General features: G+C 43.3%; 1 protein-coding gene across 5 annotated transcripts in view; it reads right to left on the reverse strand.

Annotated features, from left to right (window-relative positions):
• Nucleotides 1–6532: 6532 nt before the first annotated feature.
• Nucleotides 6533–12081, reverse strand: part of TOX4 (TOX high mobility group box family member 4) — a 583240-nt gene continuing 577691 nt past the window's right edge. For all 5 annotated transcript variants that reach the window (XM_069633904.1, XM_069633902.1, XM_069633901.1 and 2 more), the window contains one exon: nt 6533–9150. In XM_069633904.1, coding sequence (XP_069490005.1) covers nt 9090–9150 — 61 coding nt within the window. In that variant the 3' untranslated portion in view covers nt 6533–9089. The remainder of the gene's footprint in view (nt 9151–12081) is intronic.

Genomic DNA, 12081 nt, shown 5'->3' on the forward strand with positions numbered 1-12081 from the left:
AACAAATCACACATAGCCTTGCACAACAGAACACGAGGGATATCAACCAAAAACCACATCTTAGCTCATCAAACAGCATTAACCGAACTGAAGTTGCCAACAGCACCTCACTGCTCTCTTGCACTCTTCCTGCTCAGTCCTACTAACTCACCCCACCCCATTTCCTTTTCAGATCCGCCAGAGCACTAGGGGACCACTCTGGTGGTGATAGTGTGCAGTACAAATGTCCTTTTACATAACATTAAATGAGTCACCTCGAAGGCTAGGCTGTTCCTCATGCCCGACTTTCTTTTTAGGTGATGCACACTGCGGAAATTCAGCTTGCCTCTTGCTAGTTTTATTGTGTTGTTCCATAAAGGAGGCTATCTTAGATATGGTTTCTCTGAAAGTCTCTCGTTCTATTCTTTGTGGCATTGAGGTGTATCCTCAAACACTGTAAAAAATGTAATCTGGGGTGTTGATGTCTCGGCCTCGAAAATCTTAACACTGGTATGGTCTTCCTCTTAATCCGCTTCAGAGTCTGATATATCAACAAATGCTTTATGCTGGGTGGCCGCAGAGTGTTTTTCTTCCTTCTGTGAAACCATCCTCAACTGTGAAGAAGCAGTAGTTTGGAAACAACTTTTTCTGTATGCTTTCCTTATGTACACTGCATTTGTCTTTTTCAGAGTCTAGGCCTACAACACTCCACGCCTGTGAAGTTGGTGTTGCATCCTTGCATTTATGGGTCAAGCCCAACCATTATAGGCTTTGTCTCAACCTTGGTTGGTGTTTATTCTTATGTTGTTTTGCAGCCTCTCAATCGCTAGGGAATCCTCCATTAGTCGTTTGTTCAATGAGCTGTCAGAGCTGGGGACTGTCCGCAAGGCCCTTCGTGCTGGAACCTCTTCTTTGGCTGTTGTGGGTTGACTCCAACCACTGCATCTAAAACCCTGAATTCGGGTTCTGATGTTTGTTTTTCAGACTCACCCGGTGCCAATTGCAACTGCATGGCATATCCTGCCTAGCGCATCTGTCGGTGCTACCATAGTGTTTTTGGTGTCAATTTCCAGCACACCTGACAGCGATCCTTAGTGTGGTCTCAAGGGAGAAAACTATTACACTCTGTGCATCCCGCATGGAGAATTTAGAATTGCATTAGGGACAACATTTAAACTCTATATTTTCCATCCAGGCTTCGGGTTTCGACACAGCCTTCGTATAGGGAAGGGAGGGATTAATAGTCGTTGAAAAGTGCTCAACATTTTAAATTATATTCCCACCACTCTCCCTACTGTACAACTCAATGCAGATGCTTCTAACTTCTAATCAATGCTGATAGTCAACCTCTTGTCACCGAAAACTGGTACGAGTCGAACAGCGCCAAAAAGTTCTCCATCGCAACGTTGTTTGACAACGGATGGAGAAAAAAAAATAATATCATCTGAGGACTTTGACACATGAAGGGTTGTGGGTCCCTGTACTCACTCTCGTTATTGTAGGCTAACCTGCACCTTTTCCCAAACCCTACTTCCCCTCTTGAGTATAGCCTTCATTGCTATACTATGCCTCATCCTGGAAGAGTCAGACTTGTAAAGCTAAGCACTGTGTTGGGTCATACATCCATTTTTGGGTTTAGTTATTTAAACCTTTTGCTGGCATTTTGGTCTTCAGACCTCTGTTTCAGAGAATACATCTTAGGAGATATCCCTGAAAGCTGAAACTCATTGAATTCGTTAGAATTTGGATTGTAACAAAAGTACGGAAATGTAATAATGTGAAACAGTTTGTAAGCAAACTAAAATAAAAGCACAATAATAAAAAATAAACACATTTTTACATGCTGCCCATATGGGTACCAGGACAGGGCTGCTCACGTTCTTCTCTGGGTGCTTTGTTCTCACCCAGATAAAGTGATGAGGCGTACGATGTTGACAACTTTACATTTTAGATTGTATTAGGCTGGCTACAAAAGACAGTTGCATGGCTGTGGATTGGTGGGTGGACCTCCAACCCTGTGTATGTATCACTAGGGAGACCTCTGGCCTTTCTACAGATTTGTCCCTTGAACCGTGCAGGAAGATGCTGGAGTCCCAAGACACTGCTGAACATCCTCAAGACTACCTGGAGTGCTGAGTCCTAAGCCTTCTGAAGGGGATACTCTGCCTCAGTATCCTGTAAGCCTCCATGCTCCTTCTTGTGTTCCATCTAGCGGAAATTGTTGGAACATCCATGCTTGTAGCATTCGAGTGCGCCCCAGCTGTACCAGGACATCTGATGTTTCCCAGACCTAACCAGCAAATCCCTGGTGCACAGCTGGAACCCAAGAGGCTTTCTGCTGCCGAAAACTTTCCACCTCCTTTGTGGTCATTCCTGAGTCAGACTGAGCAGGTGATCCTCTTGGTGGGACAGTCACCTTCTGCCTTGCAGTTCTCTGCCCCAACCAGAGGATCGTGGTGAACTACCCTAAAGTGTCACTATTGTGCTTCCTCATTGCTGCTTCATCCCTTGCGCCCAGCTCTTTCTGGTCACACTGAGTTAAAGGCATGGTCTTGTAAAAAATGTTATTTAAAAAATAGATAGGCAACATTAAAAAAAAAAAAATACTAGCATTCTCTTTTTTAAAACTTCCTATGTAAAATTTTGAGTGATTCAAGCTCAAAATTCGCAAAAGCAAGCACATGGGCGCATCCATTTTGTGAAATGGATGCCCTCCTGTGCTGGCTTTTGCTATTGCGGCACTAATGAAGGAAAAGCCAGCCAGCTGTAGTAAACAAAAGCTACCGCTGGGTGGCTTTCTGTTCATTAGTGCTGTATGCGGAGGACGGGGACTGGAGAACAGAGCAGGAAAGCTGCAGCTGAATCTCAGTAAGTGCTATTTATTTTTTAAAAAAAATAAGCACTAGCTGCGTTTTTTTTTCTAAGTTTTCCGAGCCGGAGGAGCCTGAGAAACCTGGAAAGAAAAACTGCAGCGTTTTCCAACACAATAACGTTGTATTTATGTTTGCGGTCGCTTCAAAAGCGACCGCAAACATAAATACGTTTTTAAAGCTGCAGACCACAAGGCTGAAACATGTCTGGGGATGCTTGTGGTCTCGTGCAAAAGGGATGTGACCTAGCAGTTCGGGCTGGACTACCCCTTTGGGGGTGGGACCAAGCCTGATTTGCATATGGTTTTTCCCCTTTTGTAATGGCTTGGCAGGCGAAGAACGATGGTCTGGAGGGTTGCCCAGAGCAATGCCAGAGGTCAAGATTTATTCTAAACCTTCCAGCCATCAACTCTTTTGTTTTGCTACTGGTTTTAAATACATTTCTCTCTCAGACACTTAACTGTTTTATACATACTGTCTAGAATTTAAAATACTACCTATATCTGTAGAGATGTCTTCATACTTGACTTTACAATAGTGTATTTTACAGTTAATATGCAGTGTGGACTTACCTTTATTGTACGTTTAAGTGTGACTAGCTCTCCCTTAGCAGCACCCCACTCTGCTCTATAGAGCAAAGTCTGGCTACTCTCCCACACTTACTACTGCAAGAGTCAGGTCTAACTTTGTCGGAATCTTCCATAACAGTACAGATAAAAAATTTTTATAAGGTTTCTCCATAGGACATTTGCAAAATATCCCTAACACTTTGTAACTTAAGCGTGGATTGATCTTCTGGAAGCCTAAATAGAAGGTTTGGCACAATCCATATAGCAAGCAGGTGCCTACATTCATTGAAGAGTCATACAAAGATACCCACACTGGAGACCTGTAGTTACAGGCAAATAACTAGTTTTGTTCCCAACATTGGATCATTCATAGATTCACATGCTTTGAATAGACACAAAAACACTGTACATGCATTCAGAGCATACAAAAAAGAAGAGGGCAGGCTACTGAGACTCCCATTACAGAGAGTCTACAGCACTGCTTGTCCAACCTTCATTTCTCTTCATGCTTTAATTTCTAGGCAGCAGTGCGCTGGAAAGGTATACTGTACTGCCAATGTAGCCACCTTGCAAACTTCTTGGAGCAGGAATACCCCCCCCCCCCCCTCACTACAGCTGTAGAAGACAGTGCATTTGTCAAATAGGCCTGAACAGTCCCTTGCGGTGGACCGTGGTGGCTTTGTGAAATAAGGTGAAGATTGTGACGATCTACCTTGCTAGTCTTTGTTTGTAAACGGAGATTCCATTATTTGCTACTCCAAAAGTCACAGATGGACAGACTTCCTAAAGACTTATTTTCCGTTATGTAATATTTAAGAGGGTGTCCGATAATTAGCATGTGAAGCTTTCAGCATACTATGGTAGTTTATCAAGAAAAGATATGAAGCGCTACTGCGTCATTCTGTGATGTCTCATCAGAGCAGGTGGTCTGTGTGGCGCCGCTGGAGGAACCTGGCTGCATTACATTGTAGTCCTCCCAAGATGGCACCACCATCGACAGGCAGCGTTGCACTCCTCCTCCATGGACCTACAGTCCTGACTCTGCCCCCGGCTTCAGACTGTGTACATCAGGAATCCCAGCCAGCAGTTTCACGTTGCTGCTCTCTCCGTGGCTTCGTTCCGTGAGTTTATTACCCTTCTAGTAACTTGCTACCCTCCTTTGTAGAACGCCTAGGCTAATACCTTGTCATTCTTCTCCCTTCACTCAGAAATCACTGTTCATCTCCTGCGACCTTCTGCTACAGTTCCGCGCACCGAGTGCTCTCCCCGGGAACCTCTAGTTAAATGGTACGTTCTTTTTTCCCCTTTCCCTGTTTTCTTTGCTAAGAGACACACCCTTACTATTCTCCATCTCTCCCAGACGCAGTCAGTCATTCACTCAAGTCAGCAGCCAATACTCACAAGGTCTACACTTCCCAGAGTTCACTGCCCCTCTCTCCTCCTTCCGCGGCAGCATCGCATCTTCCGAATTCCCAGTGTTACGCACACGGTAGGATTATTTCCAAATCTATACATACCGCCAAAACACTCTTTTCCCTTGTTGAGCTTACCCGAATAGCCATTTCAGCAAGTAGCTCTCGCAAGACTCAAGTCCCTCAGGCAGTTAATCACGTGGAGCTCTCCAAAGACACCTTACAAGGGATAATTCTGACTATTGTCAATCCTGCGGAAGGAATTAATTCTTGGTTCCCAACTGACATTTCTCTTTGCATTGCAGTGCCTTCCTTAAGACCACACGGCTGCACTTCAAAATAGGGCTCTGCTTCGAGTCCTTCGTCTCGAGAATGCAACCAGCAAGAACAGGGTTTTCTTCCCCTTGAGGGTTTCCCTGGAAACTCTGCTCTGTCCCAGCTTTACGTCAGGGGGAGAGCAGGGTGACTAGGTGGATTCTCTACTCATCCACCCTGAAGAGGTGATCATCACCAAAATAAAAGGGTGTTTAAGAGATAGAATTCAATTCAGACTTATGATTGGGTTAAAAGGAATCGGCCTATTAACATTGACAGGAAGGCATTGGATTCCCAGGAAGGCGACATTTCTGCATACTGGTGGTTAGGTGCGAAAGAGAACCCCTTCAACATTTCCAAGAAAAGAACATCTGGATTAGCATTCTAGTGCATATAGATATGTCCACTTATCCCAGCCCACATCAGGCAACATGCCATAAATAAGCAAGTACCTGGGTGCAGAGAATCAAGAACAGACATCAAGTAATTTTGCATGCACCATATGAAAAAGCTTTCCACATCAGTACATAAGTTTAGTTGATGGCGGCATCTCTAGCTGCATGGAGGATATCACAGTAGTACAGCGGCAAGTCTAAATGTTCACCCTCAGCTTCAAGCTTAACGCTTTCAGGTTTAGGATTGTGGTGCTTTCCTTGTCCTTGTGCAGAAGAACTTGTCAGGGTTCTTTTAAAATACAGTGAAGGTCAGAGGGCCACAGTTAAACCTCCCAGCCTGGTTCAATGAGGATTATCCAGTTGGCATTGAAGGGTCATGAATACACCATAGATCAGGGGTGCATGCCTAAAGATGCACACAACAAATTTCCTAACCAGGGAATTCAAAAGTCCTCACAAGCAAGTTTGTTCTGCAAACATGTATGCACAGTACATGCATTTTCCATTCTACTACAGTGGCAAAGCAGTTTTATGTAAAACATTCACCGCCTCGAAGATGCAATCCATTTGAATCTGGTTAATCATCCACTCACCGCAGCTGATAAAATTCAGTCTCAACAAATCTGCAGATTCTAAATAATTGGAAAATATTGTGCAAAGAGAAATATGTGATGTCATAGAGTCCACTTCCATAGGCATTGGATTTCCTTTGACAGGGCTTTTAAACAGGTCCCACTTTGCTTGAAAACATATAACATTGTAGGCGTGTGGTCCATGAGACCCCTGACCAAAGAGAAGTAATTTAACACTCATAGCTATAGTATGCCAAGTCTCTGATGCATACCACCATCATTTTAATGTGTGGTTACCGAGATGCATGGCCAAGAGTCTAACAAAACATCTGAACACTTGCAGCTAATTGTGAATCTCAAAACAGGGCCCAAAGCGCAAGACTGGCTAGAGAGGTTCTGCGAAGAAGGAATCTAGGTGGCTCATATTGTCACAATTTCTTGTTTATTCAAAGATGAGGTGCAGTGTTCCCAAACGGGCCCAAATCCCAACCTACAACATGGTATTTATTAGTTGTGAGAGCTGAAGGAGATCACTGCCAGAAATGTGTATATCTTAAAGTCAACTTGTTTCCAGAGAGGAGAATGGTGGCAACAGACAAACTGCCAGGATGGAGCTTACCCTCTCTGTCACCCATATAAAATATGTGCCAGAGCAGTGGTGTCATTGAAGTGTACTCTCAAAAATAAACAATTCATGCAATGGCATCAGGCACAATTTGCCCAAGCTGACTTTAAAAAAAAAACATGTCAATAGTTTAATTGTTCATTACAGGGATGCTAGAGACTGTTGTCTTGAAGAACCCATCACCAATTATCCAGGTCGAGAGAGATGGTGATATTGTCCCCCCCAAAGTATGCTAAAAATCAGTGCATGGCACTGTGTGAATACTCACAGGGCAGATTTGAGGTCTAATGGCAACACTTTGAAATGTAAAGATTGACCTGGGAACATGAACCAGTGGTGCTTCTGCTCACTGGAGGCACACTTGATATACCACGTGGTGCAGTCCAGGTAAAGTCTTTCACTCTTTTAACCACAGCCTGTGCACCTCTGTCAATGTCTTTTGCTCAGAGGATTTTTCTAACCCAAGTTTCTCACTGGGTAGAGTGATGACAAACTCTTTAATGGCTCATTCTGATGCAGGGTAAGTAATGGGGGAGTAACAGTCCCCTTATTTGTCCTCAGAAAAGAAAACAGCTGTTTAGGCCACAAGAGCCATGGGCCCAAAGAAAAGACAACTTTTGCTTGTCTGGAGCGATTTCTTGAGTAGTTTTATCGGTTTCAATATGATACAGAGCACACAAGCTCACCTGGTGGAGACACTAACAGAATCGCAATCCCTTCCATACAACTGCCAGCAAAGCACCCAAAAGCCCTAACTAATAACTTCCCTTTCAGTTGAAAATACAAAAGAGTAGTAGTTAACACAGAGTGTAAGTAGAGGTTAACTCCAGGACTACATTGAGTATGACGTGCAATTAGGCACTGAAGGGAGCAAAGCTAAGGAGCAAATCCTCACAATAAGGCCGCAATATAACGGTATGCCTTTTTAACTGCTGTTAAATGATTGCCAAACATTCTCCAGCCTAACAACATGAACTATTGAAAGCATGTGAATAAATTAAAGATCCAATGCTGTAGAAAGAGCAGTGTTTTGGCCCAACCTGCTGTAAGAAGCAGGATCCAAAGAAGTTGAGGAAAAAGCAAGGCACAAAGGTAAGCACAGCACTGAAATAAACCAAAACACACCTACACTAACAAGTAAAACGTTCACACCAAAGACAAACACTCAACACCATATATACACAAGTCAAGGACACATACCAGAGATGGTCAAACCTACTCAAGAACATAGACAATACTACACCACGCTACTAGACATTCACAGTATATCATAATGATTTGGTCGTTTTCTGTTCTTGGCTGTGAATAATTCTTCACTGCAGTCCTGTGCTGGAGAGGAATCCCCACAAATCATGGATAAAAGGTGGCTGAGGATACATAAGAAAACAAGTTCAAAACCTTTTACCATCGCTGAATCAGGTCCGGGGCAGGGCGCATGTTGCCATTGCACAGACTTTACCCAGCCAACAAGGTAGCACCACATTTGTTCATCATGATTCACTAAATGTTGCATAATACAAAAGGTGGCAAGAGGACCCACATTAAGATATCTGCTCACTTTAACAGATTAATACAGAGTCTCGAAAACCAGAATCTGGTGTAGGTTGCAGATAACTACTTATTTATAGCCAAGATAAACAAAAAATATAGTTGAGTGCCAGTGGACAGTCTTTCACTCCCCCCCCCCCCCAACCCCTCCCTAAAATAAAAACCTACAGCTTGGGAGGGGTAACGCTGGATTAAAAATAATACAAAAATAACTATTGGACTAGATTGTCATTCATCTTTAGAAGTGCTTCAGGTTCATGTTGTATCCATCTTACACCGCTCGGTACAAAGCTCTTCCACACTCCACATCAGGAGATATCTTTGTCAACATATGCTTGGTGCAGGTCATCACAGACGACAGAGTGCATCATATTGGATTAGTCAATCTTTTTGTTCTGTTAGGATGGCTTTAATGTTGCAAAAACAGTTTCATATTGACAACCCCTGCTCCCCAGCCCCCCCCCCCCCAAAAATAAATCCTGGCCCCTCTGCAACCTATCTCAGCACCTCATTTGGATAATTCGTTTTCTTCCAGATGTCAAATAATAAATTATTAAAATACAAAACAGGAATTCCAGGTGACATCCACTTCCACATGGATAGTTGAGCTGTTATGATCCTGGTCACCAAACTGCCCCTGGCCCCTGCTGCAGCCAAACTGGCTCTATTCACCACTTAAAAGGAACTTGACAATTTCACAGATACAGCTTCTTAGATGGAATTCAGAAGTAGCATATGTAGTCCATCAGGCCCCCAACTCAATCCAGAAAATAAGGTCTCTCCCTTTGTTGTGCTTGGCAGAAGTTACTTCACAGAGGTCATAGCTCCATGGCTCCGCGATGACACCCAGTCCGTGAAGACATCTCTGTAGGGGGCAAAATAAAACCAGGCTGAACTTAAGTCTCCAACATTGTGTGACTACATATCACCAATGAAAAATAATTGCCCGAAGAAGTGAAAATCCAGAAATTAAATATTCTATCATGTCTTTAAAGTTAAAACCTACAAATCTGATGCATAAGCCATACGTTCATGTTAAGAAAATGTGAAAACACAGGTTTCCGAGATACAGTTCATTTGATGCCCTCTTTAAACATCCTAAAATCTGTTTTACTTCTCATACTAGAGGAAGGGAAGCGGGCACAGGCTCGAGCCAAATGCCTGGCTCTGGCTCAGCTTCATTGCCTTTGTAAAAGGGAGCCAGCTCAAGCCAAGCATCATCTTCCTTCACATAGTAAATCAAATCAACACTGCCACCCAGTGACAGGTATATGAAATGCATGCAATCATACACATCCCCAAATATTCCTTCTCCGACCATTAGACAAGATCATTTTAATGCTACACATACGCAAGGCATAACTTAGTTTTCATAAAATTGATTAGCAAAGTTTGCTTATTAAAATGCCATTGATTAGCAAACAGTTGTTTTATTAGTAATTTTGTACTCATTTTTAACGTCACCATAAGTTATTTATACCCGAGACCTAAGTACAACTGCATTATTTGTACCTCGGAAGTAAGATGTTGAATGTCTCTAAAATGTTAGCGGCGTGAATGGACAATAATAAGCAGATATGATAAAAGGCCTTCGAAAACAGTTTTCAGTTCAAGGATTGGTGCAGTTGGTATTCTAGGGTAGTGCCCTGCACACTGTATGGTTGCCCCATCATTTGATGCGTAAGGAGAAGTTCAGAAGTTTCAAAAATAAAAAAGTTCACAATGTTAAAGGGAAATCAGAGCGGAATACCAAGCACGTAGTATGATGTTGCATCAGGCAGGATAATTGTCAACTTCAAGTAGACAAGATGGCCTTTGCCCGTCACTTGATATCAACTGTTTTCAATATAGTGTTAAACACCACTTTTGTATGAGGGCAGGAGCGGTAAAAGCCCTCAATCCTGAGCCAGGTATGCCCAAGTGCAGCATTCCAGCCATGCAAGTGGTATTTATCGCTATTAGCACTCCGACCCACAATCCGAGGTGCTCACACTACTCTTTTTGTTCTTAAGGGAACCAGGTGTTGCGCAATTCAGGCCAACTATAAGAAGAAATTACACATATGTGCGCTATTGAACATAACTATTTCCAGGAGTGGGGGTGGGCCAGAAGGTTCACAAGTGAGTGGGCAGAGGGCCTGGCTCGAGGACTCTGATGGTCTGAGGCACTCCATTGGAGACTTGGACTGGGGTACTCCAAGGACAAGGTGAGGCTGAGGTGAGGCTGGGCAGAGGCACAGCCGGCCCGCATGAAATACAGACGGCTACTAGCAGATTGCACTTGCTTTCCCATCCTGATTGACCAGCTCCATGCCTCAGGTGCCAACATATAATGCAATCCTAAACGCAAAGCGATCTCTGGAGAAGGCCTACAGTGTATTATACTGCAGCTGGTCTGTAGGTGTACAGACTGGATGAAACTATTGATCGCTACTTTGCATAGACATATAGTCAGCTTTGTAAATTCATTACGTAAGAAGGAATAAGAGTGGATGGCGTAGAAGGCAGAGAAGTGGGCAAAGTAGATGGAATAGTGTATTTTGCGGACGCCTCACTTTCAGTGTAGCAGGTCAGGCATAAAGCAACATGATAAGCTAGAATGTCAAGGAGTTTGGATCACCTCATTGGTTCAGCACTTGGAGGTCACAGACAAAGGATTTCCACAAAAAGTATTTGACTGTGTGATAGTGTACATTTTCAAAGGTGTTCACTCATTAATATGGTTCACCCTCCACTACAAAAGGAAATACAATTGAGATTTAGATACAGTAACCTAATCATCAACGAAATAAATTGAGACAATGCAATTTTACAGTAAAATACTGCAATTATATAAACACTTACATGTTTAGGAATGGAATTTAAGAACTGAAATGTCGGTCTTTTCTAAACAGAATACAGTTAGCTTAATAACAGTATCATCTTGATTACTTCTTGGTAGCTAAGATTTTCATATCAATGAAAAGTATTCCTGACCTGTCAACCCCAGAATATTTTGCTTTGAATACATTACTACTTTACCTTGTCCCTAGATGAAAGGGAATCTTGTTCCCCTCTCACCTAGTCTTTTACTCTTTTTATGGGTGACCTTTTTATGTCTCACCATAGTGTAAGGTTGAAGATATAGTTTCCTACAACTTTTGGGCTTAGGTTGGGTTGCCCCAATGAGCTCCCCAGATAATTTCTCTCATGTACTTGGGTGACCTACAGTTCCCAAGTAGTAAAGAGGGAGTTTCATCCCACTTTACATTTTATATAGTGAGTATACACTTATGTGGGGTGGGTGCAAAGGTGATACAATGTATCCCCTTTTTTACTTACCTGGCAACCTTTTGTTACAATTGCAAGTGTCCCTGAATGGCTGGTGGCAGAGTAACTACTTTTATTACTTATTAGTGTTTATTACTCGCAGGCTGTTAAGTCAGCCTCGGTAATGCACGGAAGAGCCACCATTTTTCTAAAATGGTGAGCAGCTCCTGTTTTGCAATTTCTTGTGTGCTTGCTGTTTCTGAGGTCTTCCCCTGCCATTCTACGCGGGAAAGACCTCAGTGGCTGTTTTGTCTTCGGCGGGGATCCTGTGGATTCCCTGCCCAGGTCCAGAGTGTCTGGAAAGGCAGAAAGCGAGTGAGGAGTCCAAAACTCTGCAGCCCTTTGTCTCTCACCTTGCCTGAAAGGAACACACTACCAGTGAGGGGGGGGGGGGGGGGGGGGCTTGTTATCTGGATTAGACAGGTAGACCGCCCCCCTCCGCCCTGCTGTAAAATGCAGGGAGAGAGCGCAGAAGATGTGCTGTAGTT

Source organism: Ambystoma mexicanum, chromosome 13 (genome assembly GCF_040938575.1).
Source record: "Ambystoma mexicanum isolate Mex_15411 chromosome 13, UKY_AmexF1_1, whole genome shotgun sequence".
Taxonomy (NCBI): Eukaryota; Metazoa; Chordata; class Amphibia; order Caudata; family Ambystomatidae; genus Ambystoma; species Ambystoma mexicanum.